The sequence below is a fragment of the Colias philodice genome, chromosome 13, assembly GCF_061535455.1.
Source record: "Colias philodice isolate Cphi_HAF_F1 chromosome 13, ilColPhil1 Martin Lab GWU primary, whole genome shotgun sequence".
Lineage (NCBI taxonomy): Eukaryota > Metazoa > Arthropoda > Insecta > Lepidoptera > Pieridae > Colias > Colias philodice.
Window position 1 is genome coordinate 173778 of NC_143098.1, and position 27949 is coordinate 201726.

General features: G+C 32.9%; 1 protein-coding gene across 1 annotated transcript; it reads left to right on the forward strand.

Annotated features, from left to right (window-relative positions):
• Positions 1-683: 683 nt before the first annotated feature.
• ppk17 (amiloride-sensitive sodium channel pickpocket 17) lies at positions 684-11773 on the forward strand. The gene is made up of 9 exons (XM_089703003.1): positions 684-779; positions 1262-1393; positions 1735-1882; positions 2252-2452; positions 3414-3562; positions 9192-9319; positions 9532-9685; positions 10118-10213; positions 11587-11773. The coding sequence occupies exons 1-9, from the start codon at positions 759-761 to the stop codon at positions 11722-11724; spliced, it is 1167 nt and encodes a 388-aa protein (XP_089559129.1). The 5' UTR covers positions 684-758; the 3' UTR covers positions 11725-11773.
• Positions 11774-27949: the final 16176 nt, after the last annotated feature.

Sequence of the window (27949 nt, forward strand, 5' to 3'; positions counted from 1 at the left end):
TGTAATTTTGATATAACACTTCAATCATATTTATTTGCTTACCTATATTACTATATCTAATAAGTACAAGATATCGCTAATTTGGCAAAAGCTCCACCGCTTAATTTGTTCGACACAAATTAACTCGAAACATAATTTATTATTTAATATCCGTATCTCATCGCGCAGATGATTTATAATCGACGTATAACATAACATGGTTCAATTTAGATAGGAAACTAATTTGTATACGTAATTAGTTCATATTTTATTCCTATTGTTACGTTCGTGAGGAAGGTTGCTCCAGTGTAAAAATTATTGAAAGATGACTATCAAAGTTGAGGAAGTGGTATGTTTAAAAATTAACTATTGCTACTTAAATTATCATATAGGAGAGGATTGTTCCTTTATTTCAATGTGTATTTTTTTTTAAAACGTGCGGACCCCATCCACCCAGAGTTTTTTTTTTTGGAATGTTTCAATTTCTGAAGAATGCGGGAATTATTTTTTTTTTTAATTAATAGATAATATTAAGCGCAATTACGCTTTGTTTTTAAGGGATATAAAATAATCAACTACTTAGAAAGTAAAAATAAACTTTATTTACAAAACTCCCAACGAAAAATAAAACAAATGTCCTTTTCTTTCATTGTTTCTTGCTCCATTATTTACAAGAAATTTTATAGCAAAGTATAGACCACGTGGCAACACTACGCCAGAAGTGCGTGGACTGCTTCCGAGGACCCAACCTGGTGAAGACGGTGGTGGTGATCGGCTGCATGGCCGTCGTGGTGCAGCAGGTGGGGACTTTACAATGTATTGATTCCTTTGTAAAATGTTCCCTTCTGTTGAATATCAAACTTTATGAATATTTGAATGTTTCTGTTTATTTTGAAAAATTAAACAAGCACGTCAAAATATAATATACGGTACCTACCTAGTATCATACGAAATTAAATCATACAAAATGAAAAAGGAGAGCCAGAATACATATCTATAACAAATAGCAATAGAGTAGACTTGTGAAGATGTTTTTATGAGCGTGAATACATATTAATATTGATGTCTCGTGTTATCTTTATATCTTCTAATTTGCTTCTCATATGTACATATTATTTCTAAAAATATTGGCATGATTATTGAAAATGGCAAATTCAAGAGTTGCAAATGCAAAAGAAAACTATAATATAGGTACTCGGGGTGTATATTTTTTAAATAGTGTATTTTAGTAGATTTTCTAAACTAATATTTAGAGCAATACACTAAGAATATTATTTTCCAGATAATATCGTGCATCCAGAAACTGACGAACATCCCGATCACGACGCACACTCACTTCGACTTCAACAAGACCATCCTCTACCCCAGTGTAACGTTCTGTCGGGAGCCGCCGTATAAGTATCATAAGCTTGAAGTTAGTATTCATTTAATTATCTGGAAAACAAAGGAATCTGTGTTTGTTGTAATATATGGAAAGTGATAGAGATAATATCAGCACGCTTATTTTACGAGTATTTTTACCTAACTACATCTATGTAAGCGAAAATTGTATTTGAATTTGAACCTATAGAAAACGCGATATTAAAGATGAAAATCTCTTAAACATTCTCCATCACCAAAAGTAGCCTTAATTCAGTAAACATGCTAAATATCCAGAAATCGCGTATATTTTGTTTTAACAATAAGCCCTAAGATATCGTTTTGCTCATAATATAATTATTGTTGTGCTTCGTAATCTTGTATTTTTTGTTCCAGGAGTATGGCCTGTATTCTCATCCTCGCTACACTTCCATGTGGAGGGACTTCAACTTCTCCCACACTCCTCTCGATAAGCTCTGGGATGAAATTACGTATAATAAAGACGATTTCTTTGTTCAATACGGCTTGGATTCTTTAAGAGATAGTACGTAGAATTCAAATGTTTACTCTATTCTGTTTGGTCTTTATTTATGAATTTTGAAGGAAAATTTATCCGATCCATCCAAATCCATCTAGTTAGTACTTTTTGAGTCAATTTGTTACTATACGCAATACCAAGCCAGCTTAACTATTTGTCACTCAGACGTAAAACTAACAGAAATAATGAGCTTCGTACGCAAAACTAACCACTACTTAGTACTTAGTACTTTCACTAATTACTAACTATTCCATTTCTGACTCCTGACATACAGGTTTTTACATAGTTTAGGAGTCAGAGACTTCAATATCTTAAAATGTAAAATGTTTTGTCAATAAAGAATTTTTATCATTTTTTTATTTATTCGTCAAACAGACGTAGAGTTAACAGAAACGCTAGGCTTCATAACGGGTCGGTGCTTCACCCTGACGCCCCGCCGGCGAGACATCCAAGCATCCAAAGCACGCGGGTACTCCGTGACGCTGCAGCACACGGCGGAGGATATAGCGACAGCCACTAGTGTACTGCCCCCGGGCTACCATGTGCATGTACATTATGAGAGGGAACCGTATACTGGTTTGTGAAATGAAATACTTGTCCTCTTTTAGCGTGGGAAGCTTAGCGTAATAAATGTGTACCAAGTAATACAGTGTGGAAATTTTCGATGAGCCCTGGAGGGAAAGTACTTGAAATACTGAAGATATCGAATTTTGCTGAAAGGAAACATTCCTTTATTTTTAAACAGAAATAGAACTGTATTCAAATATTTTCGAAAATTCATTTGCTTCAACCGAGAATCGAGCTAACTAAAAATAAAAATAAAAAATTTTATTTCATTCTTCAAGTCTACGCAAATAAAGTTCGTTAATGTCTGGTAAAAATATTTGCTCTTAGAAATAGAAATATCATAGAATGGTATCGAGGGGTTCGATTAATGGAACGGAAAACCCGTTTTTAAAAAAAAAGACGGGTTGCACTCCGGGAGTGCCGGCAGAAGTGAAAACTTGATTATTAACGTTGAGCATGTTTGATATCTATCCGTCTTAGAGCGGGGGCACACGATGCGTTGCGGCGGCGGTGCGGCGCCGGAGCGGTGTCGCTGCGTCGTCTTACATAGAAATATCTGTGGCATGTCACACGATGCGCTCCGGCGCCGCACCGGACTTGTAACCACCAAGACGAGGCGGGGAGGGGTGAATGCGGTGCGACGTCGGAGCGGCACCGCTCAGTTGTTTTGCGTCACAAGGAAGGACACGCTGTACAACGCTGCTACGACGCCGCTGCGACAGAACAACGTTACGGCGCCGCACCGCTCGTGTGCCCACTGACACGGTGAAATCTTTGCGGTGCGGCGCCGCAACGCATCGTGTGCCCGCGCCCTTACGCTTTTTCGATCAGGTCACGTGTCCTGACGCGAGTTTAAGATTTTATACCCATTACAGAAAAAGTGCTCAACGCCGCTAAAGAAGTTTTCACTTCAAAAATTCTCAAATAATTGTTGAGTAAAATAAAAATAATCTACACGTAATATTCCCAGAGGTGGACGTATACAACGGCGGTCTGGTTGACTACCTGTACATCAACACGGGCGAGACGCTGGACGTGAAGCTCACGGTGCAGCTCTACCACATGATCAGCGACGACCACACACCCTGCACTGAAGAGCCCCACTATAGCGCTAACTATGTAACTGCTTCCGTTGTTTCGTTTTGAGGAGAATAACGTGCACGTATTGTTAAGAAAGAAAGAAAAGCTTTATTGCCAACCAAAAATCTCGAAAGAAAAGCTTTATAGCAATCGGTAATGCTGTGGGCTTTAACACCCGAACAGCGCTGATTTTCAGTCTGCCCGCGTGTTTTCAGTTTGCAAAGGGGCAGGCCATATTATGTTAAATGGTGATCACCATTCATAAATGCTTGTAACCCTGGTAGTGTTACAGCTACTTAACCGACCAATCTTTTCTTGAAGGTCCCAATATCGTAGTTGTTCGGGAACACCGCAGGTGGTAAATTTAATTAAATTCAAATTCAAATTCAAATTCAAATATATTTATTTGCTCGTATATGGTTCATAAGGGTGTTACACAAAAATTTTTTTTATCGCATATACTGCCATTTTAAATGGCGTGCAAAAATTTACAAATTAATACAGTCAAGTTATAAAATACATTAATAGACAATTACAAAATTACCCACAAAATACATTAATAAACAATTACAACAACAATTACACATAAAATTACAATTAAATTAAATTAAGATTCATACATTAATGTCACGATCATATAAAATAATATTCCTTAACACTAAAAATTACACATAAAACAATTACACATAAAATTACAATTAAATTCAATTAGGATTCATACATTAATGTCACGATCATTTAAATATTCCTTAACACTATAATAATTTTTAGCTTGTAGCAGTCTATACAGTTTATTTTTGAAAAAATTCAGTTTCAATTCTTTAACGTTTATGGGTAAGTGGTTATAAATAGTTATAGCCATGCAATACGCATTATTTCTATATAGTGCAAGGCGGATCTTAGGTGAGCGTAATCTTTCTTTGTGTCGTGTAGTATTTGTTTCATCATATTTTTCAAAGAAGATCATATTTTTTTTAACAAATAAACATATTTCCAAAATGTATAAACAAGGTAATGGCAAGATTTTTAATTTTTTAAAGAGAGGTTTGCAGCTATCCATAAAATGAACTCCACACATTGCTCTAATACATTTTTTTTGTAATTTAAATATTGGTTGTATTGCTACAGAGTTACCCCATATTATTATGCCGTATCTAAGTACCGATGATACGTACGCGTGATAAGCGATCATAGCAACATCTAAATTAATCGTCTGTTTCAACTTTTTTAGTACATACACAAAACGATCCAATTTATTTATAATTTTTGCAATGTGTGGTTTCCAGTTACAAAATTTGTCTAGTGTTATACCCAAAAATACACATTCATTAACAGTAGTCAATTGATTATTTTCGTATTTTATGTCAAGTTGTATGTTTGTATTATATGATTGGAAATTAATTATATTTGTCTTAGTCATATTAATCTGGAGATTATTCAGTTTTAACCATTTTATAGCGTCGTCTAGAGCTTTAATTATGTCCCTTTCTAAGTCTTCCTTAGTTTTACTTTTTATTATAAGTGTAGTGTCGTCTGCGAAAAGTATACTGTCTACGTTTATTGCATCTGGGAGGTCGTTAATGTATACCAAAAATAGGAGGGGGGCTAATATGCTGCCTTGTGGTGTACCATAATTATTGCATGTATATTGAGACCTGTATGATTTTTGGTGGGATTTATCGGTTTTAGTGATTTCCACGCACTGTAGTCTATTTTCTAGGTAGCTTTTAACCCAATTATAGGCGTTACCTCTAATTCCATAGCACGACAGCTTAGTCAGTAGTGTTTTGTGACAGACAAAATCAAAAGCTTTTGTCATGTCTAGGAATACACAACTAATGAGTGTTTTATTATTGAGGCATTCTGTAATTTGTTTGATTAATGAAAAACATGCTACGGTGGTGGAGCTATCTTTTTTAAATCCGAATTGTTCTTTTTTAAGAATATTGCAAAATGTAAAGAAATTCTCAATTTTCTGAAACATAACTTTCTCAAAGACTTTTGATAATATGGGAATTAGAGTAATGGGTCGGTAGTTGCTCATATCTGTTTTTAATCCTTTTTTGTAGAGTGGCTTTACAATTGAGAATTTTAATTTATTGGGAAATATTCCTTCAGTCAGCGATAGGTTAATTATGTATGTTAGAGGGGTAATTAGGTAAATTGCACACAGTTTTAAAACTTTAGTTTCCATGTTATCATAACCTACGGAGTTAGTGTTTTTTAGCGTCATAATTATTTTATAAATGTCTTCTTCGTTTACCGGTGACAGAAAGATGCTTTTAGAATTTTGAGGGATATTAGGGTAAGAGTTATCATTGGTTTTGTTTGTAATTTTTGATTGTGATGATAATGACGTAAAGTATTTGTTAAATAGATCGCATATTTCGTTTGGTTTAGCATACATTTTACCATCAACGTAAATCTCATCAATTTCGGTCTTTAATATATTGTTATTTGTATGTCCATTAATTATAGTCCACGCAGCTTTACTTTTATTTTTAGCATTAAGAATATATCGTTGATTATTTATTTGTTGTGCTTTGTTAATACATTTTTTGAGTATATAATTATATCGATTGTAAATATATTTGTTATGTTTTTTATTATGTTTACATTGGTGATATTTTAGATATAGAATTCTTTTTTTTATACAACATTTTTTAATACCTTTAGATAATTTTTGGTTTTTTATGTGTTTGCATGTATGTTTTATTTTAAGTATGGGAAAACAAAGATCATAAAATAATGTAATCGTGTCATGGAAATTGTTAAACGCTTCATTGGTTGTATGGTAGTTATATACTTCAGAAAACGATAAATTTGAGATACTATCTATGAATTTTGCAATATTTTCCTTACTATGATCTCGTATGTTTTTATAATAAAAAGTGGGGTTGTCTTTTACTTGGTTGTTAATTTCTAGATTTATTGAAAGTGACTGTGCTGTTTCGTGATCTGAAAGTGCTAAATAGTGTAGACCCGATTGGGCCCCTGGTATGTTGCTTACTATAAGGTCGAGGGAGGCGTTTTTACGTGTAGGTACTTGTATATGGTTATTTAGATTGTTGTTACTGAGAATAGATTGAAGATCATTAGCTTTTTTTGTATTTTTCAGTGTATCTATATTCCAATCACCGCAGATAATAACTTTTTTATTGTTTTTTTTACAAATATTATTTAATAAATGTTCAAAGTTGTATAAAAATGTAGATACGTCTGGTGTAGGTGTTCTATATATACAAATTATTATGAGGTTAAATTTAATTATTTCAACGGCACAGTATTCAAATTGAAGAAGTGTGGGGGGAATGAGGTTATGGATGAGTTTGTATTTGAGGTTATTTTTAATTAAAATGCAAGATCCACCACGGCGTTGGTTTGGCCGAGAAAAGTATGAAGCTAGTCTATAATTACTTATTCTCACATTTGGTTCTGATCCATGTTTCAGGAAGGTTTCTGTGAAGCAAATTATGTCAATATCACCTAAATCATTATGTAAGTTAGATAGAGCCATCTCAATTTGTTGTTGTTTACTGAGAAGTCCGGCTATATTTTGGTGAATTATCGTAAGTTTGGCATATTTATTTTGCTCGACGAAAAAATGTTTTATTCATATTGGTATTATTGCCTAATATTTGAAAGTAGTTAGTTATCTTCGCTTGGATTGTTGTGCGTGGGATTGTTTTATTTTTTTTGTTTGATTGAAATGTGCAGAAGTGTAAGTGGTCAATTTCAGTATTTAATGTATAGGTTAAATTTATTAGATAATGTGCATGATAGCTTAATTTTTTAATAGTATCATAATATAGTGATGTGTGTATTTTTAGGTATTTACATTTTTTAAAATTAGATATTATAGTTTTTAAGTGATAATTAATTAATTTTTCGTTTAAGTAAGGATTGTGTTGCACCTGTGTAACAAATACTGTTTGGTTTCGTAGTTGATGTAGTGTATTACATAAATTTGAGAACAGATTAAAAGGATTCTTGTCATTAGCGCCGATTGCAAGTATTACTATATCTTCTGAAGAGAGAGACTTTAAAAATTCACTGTTGCAGCTACTTAAGATTCGTTCGCTGGTTGCATAGGGCTTGATGAAAGCTGTTATTATATAGTCATTATTTTCTAATTTTGATCTAGATTTTATTAAAGATTTTGACAGTCCACGAGCGCTTTGATCTCCAAATATTATTATTTTCGGTTTTAAGTTTATAGATATTTTATCTTCTATTTTCGTGTCTTCTATACTATTGTTTACTGTAAGATTTTTTGATCCCGAAGCAATATTAATCGACATTTTTTTCTTGTTTGGTAAGCCATTTTGGTTATTGATTTGAGAGGCTGTAGTATTTGCTGGTTGTGTATTTTTCTGGGGACATTCTGGAGAGTGAGTATCTGAAGAGCCTTTTTCTTTTTCCGGGGACTTGTTGGAGTTTGGATACGCACTTTGTTGTTTGAGATGCATATTTTCCGATGTTAAAGAGTCAATCTTTTTTAGGGCGTTCTGTAATTCAATATTTAGTTTTTGTATTTCATCTTTAAGAATCTCGATTTCATCGGAGCTGTTTGTAGAGATGTCTTGAAGGCTTCTTGATTGCGAGTTTGGTGTTAGTGATGTGAAAGAAAGGTTTAGGGATTCTGAGGATTAATTTATTCTCCTTTTTCTTAGGGTTACGTTGCTGACACACAGTTCCTTCTCTGCATTCTCCATTTCTGAGTGTTAATGAGCTTTTATATAAATTTAGTTATTGAATTGCAGTTTTTATTGTTGTTTATCCTGAGTATTATATAGTAATTCATAAATTTATTTATTTTATTTTATTTAGCGCCATCTACTGGGGAGCGGCTGTGATTCAATTGTTTATTTTTTTTTTTTTTTTTAATATAGCGCCATCTATTGGGGAAGTTCTCATCACATATTATGGGTTTGAGTCTAAGTTTAATAAGTAGATCTTCATTCGTTGTGAGAGAAATTTTCGCTATTCGCCACTAGATGTCTCATTCAGTTATTTAGTGTTGGAGGTATTTTTAAAAACTTGAAGAAATAACGGTTTTCACAGGAAATATTGTTTATTATTCACCTGTGAAACACCTCTGTATAACACTTCTTATTCTTAATTATCACACTGAGATTTTCCAGTTATTTTTGGGTGTAAGATTCTAGTTAATAGATTGTTTTCATAAACATATCGTCATCACAGCAGTAGTATTTACGGCATTATAAAATGTTTAATTAATTCACTTTAGAGTTCACATATTTCGGAGATAACATTTGCACTTGAAAAACACATATTTGTTAACAGTTTAATACGTATACTTTCAAACTTTATCCACTTTTAATATTTTTAATTATTATTTTTAACGGAGCGTAATGTTTACTTTGCGGCAGCGCCACCTAGCCTAGCCTAGCCTTAAAGCGAATTAATATCAATCGAAAGTAATATTGGTAGATGCTACCGGTAATATTAAAAAAAAAACCATTTATTGTTACTCTTTTACACAAAAACTATGGACAAATTTATGGTAATAATATGGTAAGAAATAGCAAGATAGTCTAATTATATAAGGATATAAATTTATGGCTAGCCTTAAATAAAAGCTGCTTTTATTTGAGTTTTTTTACCTTGAGACCTTGATCCAAATTAATCTCCTGAATCATTTCAGTGTACAACAAAATTCGTCTGGGATGAAGTGGCCAAAGACGTGAACTGCTCCGGGCCCTGGATGAAGAGTCCGTTGCCGCACTGTAACAACTTCAATGATATGAGGAGACTCATTTCTTCCTACGTCAAGTAATCCTATACTTTTTATTAAAAGATTTTTATTTTCATCTTCATCGTCATCATCATTTTCATCCCCATCTCCATCTTCGTCTACATCTTCGTCTTCATCTTCATCATCATCGTCATCTTCACCTCCAACTCCATCTTCTTCCTCATCCATCTTCTTCTTCTTCTTCAGTTAAGTTATTAATCAAACTTCAGTAATGATTATAATATTCTAGCAAATACATAAACCACGGATGCGAGACATGTCCGCGCATCTGCCGCTCGCTGCTGTACAGCGCGTTCGTGACGGACAGACAGAAGTACTACGCGTGGGATGTGAGCTCCAACACGTGGTCTACTGCTGTGAGCGATGTTAAGTTGCAGACACAGGTGCTTTTTTATTTTATTAATTACTAGCTGACCCAGACATAGTCCTGTTTTCCTGAGAACTTTCTAACGTGAAGTCTGCTGTTAAGATTTTTTAATTTAACTAACTTTTGGCGCAAACTGACCCAATCTAACTTAATCTTACTTACGAACCCAACAAGTGAAAATCAGTCCATATTTTCAAGCGTGAAGCCGTGACCAAGGGAAATAGAAATTCATTATTATTTGTAGAGATTATTATAACTTTTACAAAAGAAGAATCGGCAAAGCTTCATTGATTACTCTTTTAAAGCTTCTATCCATTTAATTCAATAAAATGTATTTTCGTTGGCTATCTAATAACTATACTTATGTAATATGTTGACTTTGTTGAATAAAGATTTCGCTTAGCAAACAATTTGGCTATTCATTTTTATATAGATGAATACATTACAGATTTACATTCATTTCAACAACATGATGGTTTCGGTGTTTGAAGAGAAGTATAACTACGACTGGAATCTTTTCCTCTCGGATCTTGGAGGAAGTGTAGTAAGTACTCAATATGAGTATAGTATATTTACTTTTTTTTTGTTTCTTATGTGTTAGTTCATTTAAAGTAATTACATTAGATTAGTATCTAGTGATCTAGATTAGATTAGTATTAACCCGTTCTTATTGGTCTAATCGAGATAATATAATTATAGCCTTCCTCAATTTATTTTTTTTAATATCTAACACTGAAATATTTATTCAAATCTGACCAATAGATTCTGAAACTAGCGCGATCAAGCAAACAAACAAACTCTTCAGCATCATAACATTAATATAGATTCAACAATGTATCAATGACTAGCTTTCCGCCTGCGGCTTCGCCCGCGTTTTCAAAAAAAAACCCGCATAGTTCCCGTTCCCGTGGGATTTCCGGGATAAAACCTAGCCTATGTCACTCAGAAATGATGTAGCTTTCCAACAGTGAAAGAATTTTTCAAATCTGCCAAGTAGTTTCGGAGCCTATTCAATTCATACAAACAAACAAACAAAAAATCAAACCTTTCCTCTTTATAATATTAGTATAGAAATATTAATATTATTAATTAAAAGAACTTGCTCTAATACAAATAAAAGCCGCAGAATCATATTTCATATAATAACCTCTGCAACGTATAGGCATAAAACATTATTAAAATACTCAAATATTAATCACTAGTTGTATAACAAATAAGTTACAGTTGAAGTTTATATGATTTATGGTACGTGAGGTGTCGGACCGTTGGCCGGTTGCCATTTGTACTGGAAGGCTGAAGTATTGTTCAGAATTATGGATTCTCTTGCGTTTCAATAGTTTTAACGTTACACTTTATCTTTTACAATTATTGTTATGAATAATGTGAGTGGAAATAGATGCTTTAGTTCTCTGTTTATAGATTGGCTTGGCTCCTTATGCTAATGTACATTTGTAAGGAATTCTTCCATAAATAAAACAGACTTGCATAATACTCACTTTATTTTTGGATAAATATAAAAGCGACATAATATTTTGGTCCTTACCACCAGAAGCTACGTAGTTTTGTTTTGAACCATCAAAACTGACTATTTAGTTTCCATCGAATATTTATATATTCAGACGCAACATAGATATAACGAAATTAAATCGATAGTGATTTATTCTTTTTCAAATCAAGATTCAGATTACAAAATGATTATCTACGGGAAAATATTGAAGTGAAACTTCTTTAGGCGCGTTGAGAGTAAAATTACAAATTCACGTCATACCGGCACATCATGGAATAAGATGACGATTTTGGTATCTTTGAATCTTGCCAAAGAAGTTTCACTTCTGACACGTGTGCTCGGCGCACACGCTCTTTTTAAATAAACAGCTTGACCTAAAACAGTATACAAATAGAATGTCTTTCTTCCAGGGTTTCCTGCTAGGTCTATCAGTGCTCGGTCTGATCAGTATCCTAGGCACGGTGTGGACGGAGCTGCTCCGCCCGCTGCTGTGCGCGCGGGCACCCATGTATGGCGACCCGAGCAAGACTAGACATAATGTTTATTAGTTTTGGATTATTTAATACAAAATATTCGATCACGCGGATGATTTTTTAGGATTTGAATGCTATAAAAATTTCAAATTCAGGATATGATAATATGTTTGTACTTATAGTTTAAAATGATATACACTTTTAAAGTACCTACGTTGTTATGTATTGCCACTTAATTTGTGTAAAATTATTTTTTAAGTTTTGTTAGGCATATGGTTAGGCACCTTTGAGTAAAGTCAAACGTGTTGAATAACTATTTAATAAATGTGTCTTGTCTATAAGATAAATAAACAATTGTTAATAAAAAAATGGTTTATTGTTTAGAATAAAGACTGCAAAAAAGAATTAAATGTTTTATTTAACAATTTACAAAGACCTATATTACATACCTACATTAATTTATTTAACAAACATTTAAGTAGATTATTTTTATTTTTATTTTATTTTATTCATTATAACCTACAATAACTAAATAAAAATATCTCCATTCACAACACCTTACAAACTGTCCGAGCTCAATATATGAGCGTAATGTTCTACGTCTCAACATCTGGCAACTCTCTTATAAAAGGCGAATAAAACAACATAAACAAAACGGCTTCGTCTGTATCCGATGCGGATATAAGTGCAATTACCAGGATTTACTTACATCTGTGACGTCAATGCATTCCTCCCGCGGTGCTCGATCACCCACGGCACAGATAATACAATTCTAGCCCGGTATGACTGCTGAAGGTAATAATGTAGGAAGAAGTTTTATGAAACATTTTGCTCGAGTTTTCAGTGCTGTATGTGTATGTGTATATGCTCAAACATGACACTTCAAACATGAAAATTTAAATTTGGTCCAGCAGATCTCGCGTTATATTAAGTGTTGTAACAAAGCTGACTTTGTGTTTTATATATATAGAAAATAGTAATATAGTCGATACAGTAATAATGTCTATTTCATCCATTCATGAATATACTTCATAATTAATACTTCAAAGATAGACATAAAATTCTTAATCTAGATTCAGTCCTCTACTTTGTAATATCTTCGTATTCATTACGTAAAAGTTTCCTAAATGCAATATTGCATTACGTAGATATTTGTAAGAAAATAAATTACAGATCCATCAGTCGTTTATCATCATCACGCCTCATCAGTGCTCACAACCTATCACAATTGAAATTTAGTATAAATATTGGGAAAAGTTCGATAGAGATGAATTTATCGTTGTTGAATTTATTGCGAATAAAACGTGATGATTTAAAACAAGAATAACATGTTACTTCAGCTGAAATAAATTTCAGATATACCTGCATAATAGGTTACCTTTATTTCAAAAGCTCGCAAAGTTGTATAAAATATTGAGAAATTTTTTATCGAAATTTACTGATACCAAACTCAACAACATTACATGGATTCATAGCTATAACGATAATAAAAAAATAGTACTATGATCTATATTGACTTTCACATGAAAATTAAAAAAAAACAGCGTGTGTGCCGAGCACTCGTGCACGTGTGTCAGAAGCGAAACTTCTTTGGCAAGATTCAAAGATACTTTGAGCTATCTTTTTAAAACGTCGCCTTACTCCATGACGTGACGGTATTACCATGAAGCGACCGCTTCAAAAATTCTTCTTCACACTAAGTACCTACACTGCAAAGTAGCTCTTTTGATACATTATTAATTGCAAGCGTAGAAAAATATATTATCACAGTGAAAAGCGCTTTACGTAAGCTTATGTTGGGGTCGCTAGTATCATCCACTCCATCTTAATTCATTCTAGAAGACCGAAAAGATTCGACATGGTTATGAATTGTAACAATATTTGTTTGTTTATGCAGTACTATCTGCGCTCCGCGGTTTCACCCGCGTGGCTCCGCTCCTTTTGGTCTTAGTGTGATCATATTATAGCCTATTGTCTTCCTCGATGAATGGGGTATCAAACACTGAAAGAATTTTTCAAATCGGACCAATAGTTCCTGAGATTAGCGGGTTCAAACAAACAAACTCTTCAGCTTTATAATATTAGTAGAGATATACTTTATATCTGTCCTAAAGTCATATTTCATTGTAGCACCTGCTGGAAGCTTCTATTGTCACCTGCATACTAAATATCCCAGAGTGAACTAAATCAAACCTAGGAATTAATTCGCACGCCTCACTGAGCTGTCTCTTGGCAGGTGTCGAACGATTATATCGGTAGCGATGAGTTGTGTTTATAGTGAAAGGCGGAGCGACTATAGTATTAAAAAGATCTTTTAAAAGCTGATTAATTGCGTGAATTAAGAACTAATTTAAACATGATATTTATTTTTTAATAATTTAAAAAAGAGCCTTTTTGAAAACGTTGGAATAACTACCAATTAGAGGAAATAATAACACTCAATTACCATAAAAGGTTATTGAAAAGGTTAATGTAAGTGAATAATAAAAGTGAAGCATGAACTATTCTAATCTAGATGTTCGTTTTTAAATCCTTTACTATCACATTAGAACAAACAATAAATAATAGCAAATTATTTATTGTTTGTTCACCAAGGTAGACCAAGCTACAAGAAATACTTTTCCTATACCTATTTCAAGAATTTAACGTTTAAATGTCGCTCACTTGTACACTATACCTCATTTCTCTGAAGACATTAGTCACCAACGGGCTGATAATACAAATTAGCGAGACCCATTTAGAACTAAACTTTGAACAAATTTAACATCGATTGCTGCTTGTTTCACTTCGTTGTGAGATAAATTACAGTCGCTGTTCCACTAACTGCAGGTCTTTGATGTAAAAGATTAGAGATTTGGGCATAGAGTAATTATAAGTATATCTAATCCAAATAAAATATAGGAAATAGGTTCGTTACGATGTTATGTGAAGAAAAATCATGTTTACCAATGTATTAAAACTAGTCCAAAAGAATTCCTAGAAATAATCAATATGTATTCAATAAATTCAATTAATATAATATTTTGTATAGAACGGCTAATATCGTACCAGTAATTTAAAAAGCAATTTACACAAATGTATTGAACAAGTCGCAACCAAAATTTGCCAAATTGCTCTAAATATAGTTTTAACTAATTCGACATCGTTCCTTTAATTACGAGCAATTTACAACATTGATCTTGATTTGTGTCTCCACGTTAATACACAACGTGTTTACATTCAAGTCTGGATCACTCACAAACATATTAATCCCGTTGAAATTTTATTAATTATTTTTCCCATTTTTAAAGAAATATATTTTAGAAAATTGTCAACGTTAGACTGAACTTTGAGACAAGAGAACACAAGTTTCTGAAGGTTTACGATTTATGTATTTTTAAAGGATAGAAAAAAAATAATTATTATTTGCAAATTTATATTTATTAAAAGAATGTGAATGCTATAAGTTGACCATATCAAACATATTATGTCATTTTCTGAACATGCATCCTTTCTGCACACTTTAACAATGGAAGTAGCAATTATCAATTGTACAGCAATATAATATTATTATGTTGGTACGAGTGGAATCCTCAGGTAGCACCGAAATAGCTGGAGTGACGTATAAATAGCGAAGGGCCAGGAAGCGTGATTCATGAGCTCACGGCAGCCAGAGCCAACTGCTATTTCAGAGTTACCCAGTTTTTTGACCTTATCTGTCTCGGCGTCAGGCGTGCTTGCGAACATACGTGTTCGTTTATTTTGTTAAAGTTCTGTGTGAAAATACTAATATGACGTAGGTATGCTGGTGAAGTTTTATATTGTTTAGGTATTTAATACATATTTTGAATGACCTATTTTTGAAAAAAATCCAATCAGCTACTTGTTATTTTTTTATTGTACTTTACCACCTTCGTAAACCACGTCACCACTTTAGCCCCTGTGGTCAAACATCTGCCTGTTTTTATATATAAAAAGTAGATAAAACAATAGATAACATTTCTGGAAAGCTTATAAAACAGATGACATTTAGAGTAGGACTACCTTATTGAAAGAATTCAGTTGAAACAGATCTAAGATCGAATGTAATTTTGTTTTTACTTGTAGTTTTACTAAAATATCTAGTTTGACGTAGATATTATACGCACATAAACCGCGCTTCTCAAGAAACTTGCAATATTATTTAGTTTCCAATCTCATAATCTATGTTTATTTTCAGTACAAATTTTCACGATCATAATTTTCAATGTTGGTCAAAATATTTAAGACTGAAGCTCCCTAGCGGGTGCTATTATTGTAAATTATGAATCACGCGGCAGCAATGCGATTTGTGAATCGATTGCAGTATCGACTTTGCTTTTCGATTTTTGTCTTAAGTCTTACAATTTCTATTATAAAATTATGTGCATTTTGTATTGTACAATACATTTTGTATTAGACAGTCTGTCTACAATATTGAGTATTGAGCAGATAATATTAAGAATACAAGAAGGTAAGTATGTCTGTGAACTTGTCTTTTAGGGCAGACAATCCTGACCTATGTAAATTATAGGTTTTAAATATTTTTGAAAAACATTGATGGCCAATCATGCAAAGTGGCGTAAAGTTAATCAATTCAAATATGAATACCTACTTACTTACTTTTTTAATAAAATTTACCTAAAATGTTATCATGTGAACAAATCTATATTTACTATAATTAGCACGGTCTAATTGCGTCTCCTTACAAAAAGCCACTGGTTAGTTACAAGTCGTTGACACAGATGGCGCTTTCAGATTTCCGTAAATGTGTCAGTTTGACAGATTTGGGGCAGAGACGTCTCAATCGCTGAATTTATTTATAGAAATGACCGAGTATAGACATTTTTATCCTTTCCGGTGTTTATGTGAATATGTACGGGTAAGCTCAAACATTTATTAATTCAACTATCTAGTTCGAAGACATTTCGCTTTTAGAAGCGCTTTTGAATTGTCAGGTACTCAAAATAAACAGTTACTAAAAATATTTCATAAATCTGGAACATTTTAATTATAAAGATAAGCGCAGTATAAACTATAATGAATTGAGCTTGTTATAAATAAGTATTAATATAATATATTCTCCTCATTCATAAAAATAATAATATCATACTTCCAGAATAAATTCATTCCAGCCGAGTGCTAATCTTTTCTTATAATAATATGGGGTTCCGTGATATGCAATAGGTATTTAGTAAGTATTCACAGCTACATATTTTGTTTCAATTAAAAAATGCGATAAATAAGTACATATTTTTCTTAATGCACACTTTGATCTCTGCTAAAAAGCGTTGCGTGTATTATTGAACCCGAAAATAATTTAAAAAATGGTTTTTCATCTTCAGTACCTAGTTACAGATTTATTATAACAATATTGAAATATCCAAATATAAACTTTGACATTCGATTAACCGATACACCACTAACGTGTACCTATGCCATTAAATCAGTCTTTGATTTTAACGCCAATATAAAATAAACCTTGTATTGGTTTAAACTGAAATTTTAATTATACTCCATAGTTGATGGTTTCAAAAATTTTAAACTCTATTACAATGTGAAAAAGTTGATAGTCAGTTGTGAATGATCATCTGTTTGCAAGAATAGATTTGGCAAGGCGAGCAGTTGCGATGCATATTGGGTTTCTTCGTTGTTTGAAATTAACTGAGTCATTTGTCCCACGAGACGGGACCGAGCTGGGCACTTGGGGCATGGGGACATAGACAAATGTATTTGGCATTTATCTAGGTTTCAGGTGTAGTGGTAAATTAATGTCAGTTCGATTACGGGATAAAATATAATTTACGATGAAAATTTTATTTGTCTACTGTATAGGACGTGATAATTTTATGTGATTTTATTTTTTTCAAAAATTGTAACTATAATGAGAATTTCGTTGTCTAATTTGTCTTAGTTTAGATGGCGTAGATAAGGTATTCTGTTGATACTTATAGCTTGTAGAGTGTTTTACAAACGATTTTCTGATGATTTAATGTTTGAATTAAATTACTATAAAAGCTATATAATTCGATGACTATAACATTTCAGTCTAGACCTTGAACTAGATACTTGTAACTTTACGTAAACTAATCAAAATATTTTACAATTTAAAATATCAGGCATCGGAAAGCTTCCGCTCGCTAGTTGTTTATGGATACGGTCAGTGTTGTTGAAAGAGGGCCTGCTGATTCACGCTGTCAGTTAAATATCTTTTCAGACATTAGATCCTCTAGCTCCAATAATGAAGAAAATAAAAATGTTTCTATTATTTCCAAAATAATTCATGCATACAGGATGTGGCATTATGAATGAATAACCTGGTAACTAGGTAGTATTTATGGTTTGCACATATTTCTAACGTATATGTGATAGGAGAAACAATTAGGTACCTATTTGATTTTACTATCACCAGGATCGTAACTTTTAACTAGGACCTGAAGCTTGCTTGCGAGTTGAAACCTAAATTTATAAATTTAGATAATCTGCCTCTACAAACTACAGTCTACTTAGAAGGTAGAATCAATCAAATATTCGAGTAGAAAAATTCTTATTTAATAGGATAGGATAGAGTCGCGAGAAGATGTTGCCGAATATAATCTCTGTGACATAACTATATAAAAATGTAACGCCAAATGTGTTGCTATAAGCAAATCTGCAAATGCAACTTTCAATGGTGAGAAAACGTCATGTATCTCGGGCGAAGCCGGAACGGACGATCGGTTCGATTCCCGGTCGATGCAAGTGAATTTTCGGAAATCTTTGAATGCAGTTCTATTCCTTTTTAAAAATAAAGGAATGTTTCCTTTCAGCAAAATTTGCTATCTTCAGTATTTCAAGTACTTTCCCTCCAGGGCCTATCGAAAATTTCCACACTGTATACTGAGATATTGTTTACATAACATCTAAAAATGTTGTTTAAAAAACATCTATCCAAATTATAAATGTTGTTTATGTTTACAAATATGAAATAACCAAAAAATTATATTATTTGCTATTCGCTTCGTTCGTAGTAAAATATTTTTCTATTTATATTAACATCAAGGCTGGAACATACATAGGTATATTTTTCATTTCAATGCTATAATTATTCTATATCATGGTTATCTTCTGAGGTTATGTCATATTATAAAATGTTTGTGTCACGGTGTTTGTCACCAAACTCTACCTAACAGACGTAAAATATTAAATACCTGCAATTAAAATTTTTGAAATAAAATTTGCTTTAATATTTTTTAATTTATCTCTACTGTCAGGACGACCGCTAAAAGACGCAGTTGAATATTTATTTTCTCCAATGTAAGCGCTATAATAGAAAATAATTTGGAAAATCCAAAAGTGCACGCCTCATAATTTTTTTTTAATAATTATTTATTAATTATTATTTTTGTTTATTTAATAACAATTAAACCACATCGAATCAGACCCTGAAAAATGAAAGGGTTCTATTCCTAGCGTAAGAGAAAAAAAGAGACTCGATTAGTAAAGTATTTCGGTCGCTATCGTGTTAACAAGAAAATTCTCCGCACATACAGACACACGGACGTCCAAGACAGAACTTTTTTAAACTGTTTTTTAACTAGTTTAAATAACAAAAATGACATCAAAAATATCATGAATGTTAAAAATAGTGTTTTTTCTTAATATGTGTGTGTATGTATTATCTTACAAGTGCAATGTATGATACATAAAGACATTTTAAGTTTGAAAAATCAGATGTTTTGCGCGAAGTGACAGTAGTACCCACCTCAACGCTTCGCTTATGAGGCGTGCAAAAAGTCAAGTAGTTATATATATCTGAATAATGAATTTAGTAAAAAATGTTGTGCAATAAATTTGAAATTTGCAATGTTGACTTTTCACGAGTATTTTAAATAAACATATTGTTATAAATACGAGAGACTAACGATAAATATTTAAGGCAACAGATAATATAAAGGGAAAGCAAACAAGGGAAAATGATAAAAGTAGTAGCCATATCAGTGTATAGTTAAAAATATTGTATACTAGAGGTCCGCCCCGGCTTCGCCCGTGGTACATATTTCGCAATAAAAGGTAGCCTATGTCCTTTCTCGGGTATCAAAATATCTCCATACCAAATTTCATGCAAATTGGTTCAGTAGTTTAGGCGTGATTGAGTAACAGACAGACAGACAGAGTTACTTTCGCATTTATAATATTAGTATGGATACGTTGCAGGAAAATAGATAACAGGGTAATTGTTGGCAAAGGAGCTGGAGGCCCCCTGATGGTTAGCGCCACCACTGCCATGAACATTTGCACTGGCTCACGGACCGCTGGCTCCCCAATCACCTAACGAAACAGTAGAATTCGCATGATACTATATCACGCTGCTTTTCTGTGATGCAATCTGGCTCTGTGGCCGAAGCGTGCTTGACTCCCACATACTAGAATAATGACGACTTTTAAGACTAAATAGAAGTCGAATAGTCTTGTCTAACACGTCTTTTTACTAAAAAAGTTTAAAAATCCACATATTTCATAATTTGATCTTTCTCTAAGTTCAAAAACTTAATCCATAAGTTGATAAGGCATGAGTCAGTTGATAAGACGAGCCTAGCTAAATCCGGCGCGGGCCGCTCGCTATTTGCGGAACAAAGCGATGTGGGTCGACATTCCGCTATCGGCGGATGCTGACATTTGCGTAATCTTCGCTATTGCTCTTTTTAACGTGGTCCCGGAATTTATAGGGTAAAGGTGTAATGCGTTGGGAAAGTATAGGTGCAATGATGCAGTAGGGTTGGGTATTTCCAATCTCTTAAATAGATGCTTTAGAAGCTAATAAAAATTTTTGTATTCAGCTTGTTTATATGCGAAGCAAGCCAACATGTAGGTAATAATTACATGTAACGTGATGATAAAATGTCATGAGCATGTAATATATTAATTATTATGATAATTTTTATTTTATACATATTATAATGAATACTATAATAGGTTCAAATATTTTTCGTTCATATTCATAAAATGTTATGTCACTGATATATTTGATGAACAATAATTCCGCATATGCAAAAATACCTACTAAGTATTAGCTATTAGCTATACAAACCAACTTCCCTATTCTTCGAAATCATTTCCATTACGATATACTATCTTAATACTATTATAAAGGCGAAAGTTTGTAAGGATGTATGGATGTATGGATGTATGGATGTTTGTTACTCTTTCACGTAAAAACTACTGAACCGATTACAATGAAATTTAGCACACATATAGAGGGTAACTTGGATTAACACATAGGATAGTTTTTATCCCGGAAATCCCACGGGAACGGGAACTATGCGGGTATTCCTTTGCAAACGCGGGCGAAGCCGCGGGCGGAAATCTAGTACGATAATAATTTCAACCTAAATTAAAGTATCGTTCAACAACTATAATCATTAAAGAGCAAATGGTTAATAAGCTCTCAGTGAAGCTCCTTGAAATCTATAAATTGAAATTAAACAGAACACTTAACCTAGATACGATTAGATACGATAATTATAATAATAAAATGAATAGTTTTATCTCAATTGATTTGCGAGGTGCTAATCGTTCAAACGTTCAGATTATGATGTGTCTGTTAATTATTAAGTTTAAAAATTAAAAGTGATAACCTAAACCTAAAATATTTTTCTATGCGTTCGAGTTTTAGGCGTCTACAGTTTCCAATCATGATATTTTAACTGCTCATACCCTTTGCCATATAGTATTTTCACAATTCGTCATGACAAACTTATCAATTGATATTTTAATTTAAATTCATGATGTTATAAATCATGAGTTTGAAATATTTTGACAAATGCAAATTAAATTTATCTTATCCCCCTCCTTCATTCCCCGTGTACTTATATAAATACACATACAAACTACATGTATGTATAAATAACACACAATTATGAGTGAAACGATTGCCAACATTTACATTGTCCATTCAGGTAGAGCCGTCATCCATCTTCCGGGATGAAAGGAATCTGCCTAATTATGTCTTTTGCGTCAATGCAATCATCGCGCCCGTTCAAACATTATCCAAATCATTTGAGCAATTGTCGCATCGAGAGATATGCAGCTTTCATTGGTTTGATGATAGATGTGGAATGAACAGGAAACCTTAACTGTTAGGAAACTGTAAACTTGTGGATATGTCGCAGTCTAAGTCTAGTCTAAGTCGCGAATTTGCTATTTGATTGAATGACTAGCGCGTTCATTGAATAAAAAAAAATGCAGATTAAACCAGATGTCGGCGATAGAATATACACTGTGTCTTTATGAAAAGCACTTTTGTTCCAAATTATAAAAAATGATATTTTGTGTTCTTATTTTTAGATTTGTTGACGACATGAGCTACGAGTTTGTGAGATAGAATATCAAGGAAAGCTATAAAATGCGGAAGACTAGTAACTGTGACAATAAGATTTTCTTTCAACTTATAGATATTTTTCAATCGCAAAGGTATATTTTCAGCGTAACTATCTACTAAATGTGTTATTTTTTATGTTCATAACCGTTTTTTTAAAACCATATGGTGTTAGCCTATAATTAATTGTTGCACTTGATATGTTAAATTGTATTCTCTTTGTATGTCTTTAATTAGTGTTAACAATTATTGTTGGCTATCCTTTGTAACAAATAAATAAATTTATATCTAAGCATAAATATCGCCTGAAGTAATGCTAAGTATATATGGTGTTACGTTTTATTTTATTTATGAAGGTAAAGCTCATTGATCAAGGGATGAAACTAAATAAAACGATGTAGTTTACCGAGCTGCGTTTATTACACCACGAAAAAATTCAGATCTTTAGGGGAAAACAAGGTGATAAAACATTAAACAAAGACCCAAATCTACTTTTACGACTTTTAATTATGCTATAAATACAAAATATGTATGTTTAAAAAGTCACTGATACATATAAAATAATAATAAATAAACTGTAGGCTTGTACAATGTACATTCTTCGTTATTTCTGGAGCGAACTATACAATTTTGCGTAGTTTACACGAGCGCGGAGACTCACCGCGATCATAATATGTTTACGAGAATAAAACAAATGAAATAAATAGCGATCAATTACACGCTATCAATAAGGAGTACGTCAGAAATAACATCGTCCGACAAACTTAACAGGCGAATTCTTGGCATCCGCTCGTGACGCCAGATTTTTGTTGAGAGTCCAACGCTGCGTTGCTAGGAGATGTGGGAGCTCTAAATGTCTAGAATAATTAGTGCCCTAGGTCCTAAGGGCTTGGTGGCTGTCTTACCCTATTACTTCCTGTAAATTCATTCATTCATTCATTTATAGAACAACATTGGTTCACTTGTTATTAATTTCTTATAGCTACGAGTAGGTATGTTACCTAGTACTCGTAGCGAATTTACTAAGTATTTTTTTGCCTTCACAACTAAGTGGGTACCTTAGGTGCTATTACAACAGCTGTATTGACTGAGAAGCATTTTCGTTGTGAAGGACTTATGTCTGAAAAAGGTCTAAGTACAACTCCCTAGCCTCCCTCTTGGATAGCACTACATACCTACATATTATCCACAAGATAAAGTAGGATTCGTAATAAATTCAGCGTCCGCTCCGGCTTCGCCGTGGTACATAATCTTAATCTATACTAATATTATAAAGAGGAAAGGTTTGTATGTATGTATGTATGTATGGTTTTCACGCATAAACTACTGGACCGATTTTGGTGAAATTTGGCACAGATAATCTTTAGACCCTGAGAAAGAACATAGGCTACGTTTTATTGCGAAATATGTACCACGGGCGAAGCCGGGGCGGACCGCTAGTACTATTATAAAGGCGAAAGTTTGTATGGATGTTTGTTACTCTTTCAGGTAAAAACTACTGAACCGATTACAATGAAATTTAGCACACATATAGAGGGTAACTTGGATTAACACATAGGATAGGTTTTATCCCGTGGGATTTCCGCCACGGGAACGGGAACTATGCGGGTTTTCCTTTGAAAACGTGGGCGAAGCCGCGGGCGGAAATCTAGTATTATAATAAAACTTACAGATCACATATAATAAGAAAAAAAAGATTTTTTAAAATCAGTTACCTAAGTAGTTTCTGAGATTGGCGTTTTCAAACAAACAAACTTATCATAATTATTTACAGATGTTTATCCGTCGATCTATCGACACTGAGGCTTCTATTACCATTATTTATGCGTGATAGTTAAAAATATCTACCGTAAACTATAAAACATCTCATGAAGCAGGTGACGAGGGGTTTAATAGTCAAAACGTAGGAAAATGACGCCGTAAAATGTTTCATGTTTGGTATGCGTAAAATAATTTTTATAAAGATCCATTATATAGATTTTTCCCTACCAACATTAATATACTTATAATTTCTATTCTATATCAAATCCTATAATATTCTACTGCAATTAAATATTATATTTTTATTTAAGCCTTAAAGGAACACATATTTAAGATTTTATAAAACTAGTATGGTCAAAAGATATTTTTTTTTTACCCGACTGCCATCTGCGATGCTGCAGATGGACGGATTTTTACTTGTGTTGTGAGTCGTTTCAATCAACAGAGGGTAGTTACATAGGTTACCCACTACATAAGTTACTTAGTAGTCTAATATGAATAAATAAATAAATGATGCTATGATATCACACCGTCGATTTCGACATACTGTTACAACTGCTCCATTCTATTAACATATCTCCTACAGTGGTTGATTGGTTTCATAGTTACTTGCACGGTCGCCGACAGCATGTATTAATGGAGGACGAATCATCGTCCTCGTGTGATGTTGTCGCAGGTGTTCCGCAAGGTGGCGTTTTGTCCCCTCTCCTATTTGCTATATTTATAAATTCTATTACCAAGAATTTATCTTCTCTCTATCACATGTATGCTGACGATCTCCAGATATATACCCAGTCAACCCTTGAAAACTTATCCTCTGCACTCTTAACTACTAATACCGATTTGGAAAGAATTTCGACTTGGAGTCGTAGGTATGGTCTAAAAATTAACCCAAGCAAGAGTCAAGTTATTGTAATTGGTAGCTCCCATTTAATTTCGCGCATTGACTGGGCATGCATGCCTAAAGTTTATATAGATGGCTCCATAATCGAATTTAAAAGTAATGTCAAAAATCTAGGGGTTCACTTTGACACGACCATGTCTTGGTCGTACCACTTAAAGGAAACAAGTCGTAAACTTTACGCTGCAGCAAGTTCCTTGAGACGTTTACGGCATTTCTTACCGATTTCTACCAAAATTACGTTAGCTAAATCCCTTCTCCTTCCTCTCCTTGACTACGCTGACGCCTGTACCACTGATCTTAGTGAAGAGCAATTGAATACACTTGAGCGTCTCCAAAATTTCTGCATTCGTTTTGTTTACGGATTACGCAAATACGACCACGTTTCCCAGTTTCGCAAAAAACTCAAGTGGCTTCCTATTAGACTTCGCCGGAATGCAAATGCATTGAAGTTGTTATATTCCATCCTCTTTAATCCCAATTCTCCCTCCTATCTTAAAAATCAATTTAAATTCTTAGATTCAGGTTCCTACACTCTTCGTTCCGCCGATAACCTTCTCCTTAGCTTTCCTTCTCACCATACTTCCTTCCTCGGTAACTCATTTGTTGTAACCGCTATCAGACTGTGGAATTCTCTGCCTGTGGATGTTAGACGAGCTTCTTCTATAAAATCTTTTAAATCTCTTTTATATAAGCACCTCTCCAATTTAGCATATCCTTCTATTTAATATAATGTATTTTATCCTTTCCTATTATTCATTTTTGTATTTTATGTATTCTATCTTCTATGATCTATATTATTATTTTATGTATTATATCAGCCACCCGCGTTACATATATTTCTTCTTTATCCCTTACCTTGGGCAGCCTGGAAGAGATCGCTAGTAAGCGATAAGGCCGCCTAATGTACCTACCATATTAATCGTCTTTGTATAATTGTAAAATATATTACTTGGTGTGGTATATTAAATTGTTAAATAAATAAATAAATATCAATTATTGTTTTCGAGATAATCATTATGAATAATATTTCAATTATTTCATTTATAGTTAAGAGAATAAATGAATTGTAATTGTTCTGAAAAAAAATAATAAATGTGTGACAAATGTAAATAATTTCCTCATGTAAAGCTATTTCACACATAGTATATCTCGATGATTGATTTCACAACGTAACCCAGCTCAGTTCGAACTCGCTCCGATCCCATCAGCTGTGAATCTATTTTTATCTTTCACAATATAAGATAAACAGCTTTTATTGCAATAAATGCTACGAAATGTTTGCTCTCAGTTAATTTTTCTTTTTAGTAAAATATGTTATTTGAACGTACCTTTAAACGAAAAATTATGTGAAAGTAGGTACCTACTTATGACCTACTTTTAGCCACAGGCCCATAGCATGAATAGCCGGACCGATTTTCTACTTCTAATTATTCTGTTTGATCCTGTAGGAAAATATAGAAAAAGGATCTTATGAAGTAATTTGCACCAAGAAGTAAAAAAAGAGAATCTTTATACTTCACGCGCTTGACAGTTGGCGCTAAGACAGTACAAAATCTGTTAAAGTTCACCGAGTTTTCAATCTATACTAATATTATAAAGCTGAAGATTTTGTTTGTTAGTTTGAACGCGCTAATCTCGGGAACTACTGGTCCTATTTGAAGAATTCTTTCGGTGTTGGATAGCCCATTTATCGAGGAAGGCTATAATATATTATCATCACGCTAAGACCAACAGGAGTAGAGCACTGCGGGTAATACCGCAGAGCACAGCTTGTAAAAAAATAATAGACTGTAAAGTTGAATTGTTATTTATTTATTACTCTTAAACTCAATTTATAACAACTACAATATCTAAATTTTAATTATAATACCCGAATTTATAATAATTATTATATAAAACTGTATAAAAATATGTCTATTAATGTAAACACTCAAACTCAAACATTTATTTATTCAATTAGAATTCTTCCAAAAACACTTTTGAATCGTCATAACATATTTTTAACATTTACCACCAATTCGGAAAGAATATCAGCTGATCTCATAATATTATAATCTATGGAGAAGAACCTATAAGAAACTCCATAGTTGCTATTTTAAAATAATGTTAATATTACAATTTAATTTTACATAGGTAACTACAGGTAAATTAGCTTGGAGAAATTTTTGCGTTTGTAGTAGTGTATGGTCAGCAAATAAAATAAAACAACATTTTATTTTTAGTTTTTATTTTATACAGGGTTACTTGTAAAACACCAGCAACCTCGCAGGACAAGATAGCTAACATCATAAGTAACAACATTTGTTCTACGACTTTTGGCATAACGCAATAAATTATTTTTAAATGATTTTTTAAACTTTTATTGTACTCTCCTTACATTTGTAAGTCTATGTTCTATTAATTATCGGATGGACGACGCGACGCCCCCTTCCCCCTCTCGTTCGCTTTTTGTTTACGTAATTTTTGGGAGGCGTAGAGTTTATAATATTCAGACGGAAAATTAAATGAATATTTATTTTTGTATGAAAATAAAATCTAACAAATTATCAAAAGTCGAAATGTTGTTACTTATGATGTTAGCTATCTTGTCCTGCGAGGTTGCCGGTGTTTTACAAGTAACCCTGTATATATATGGGATTTTAAATTAAACTATATGTGTTTCTCCTCTGAAAAAGATGAGACTTTATTTTAATATTTGCACATTTAACATACATATAACTTTTACATTAACAATGTTACTAAAATGAAAAATTTACTAACCTGAAAAAGAAACGACATTTAAAGTTTAATTCTTTAGTTTGAGAAGTCAAAGGCTTGCCTCGACCATGTTTTAACACTGGAGCCATATTGAATTAACAATATAAAGTTACAACACTTACACACAAATTAAACACTAGTTATGGCCCTGCCTTCATACAAAACTGCTGAATACGCCGTTCGCACGGGAATAGAATGTGGATGCGATTTCCCTTAGTTAGCATCCAAGCTTACGTCTTTATAATTATTAAACTGTATAAATTCATTCTTTAACTCCGGTCTGCATCGTGCAGACATGGGTGTAAAAGTCTCATTTTAGCTATTAAATGTAGTTTTTAAGTACATCTGAGTTTTCATTTGGGGCCTCCGGCTGCGGGACATGTAATTCACTTCAACAAATATTATAACAATAATAACAAATAATAACAACAATCAACAAATACAAAATTTATCAATTAAACTACGTACATAATAATTATAATTTTTGAATGAAATGTTATGTTCTAACGGTACCAAACGACTGC

Coding starts and splice junctions, on each gene's coding strand:
- ppk17 (XM_089703003.1), top strand. CDS start 759: ATGGCCGTCGTGGTGCAGCAG. Junction 1,883..2,251: donor CTTGGATTCTTTAAGAGATA/GTACGTAGAATT, acceptor TTCGTCAAACAG/ACGTAGAGTTAACAGAAACG. Junction 3,563..9,191: donor CCCACTATAGCGCTAACTAT/GTAACTGCTTCC, acceptor GAATCATTTCAG/TGTACAACAAAATTCGTCTG.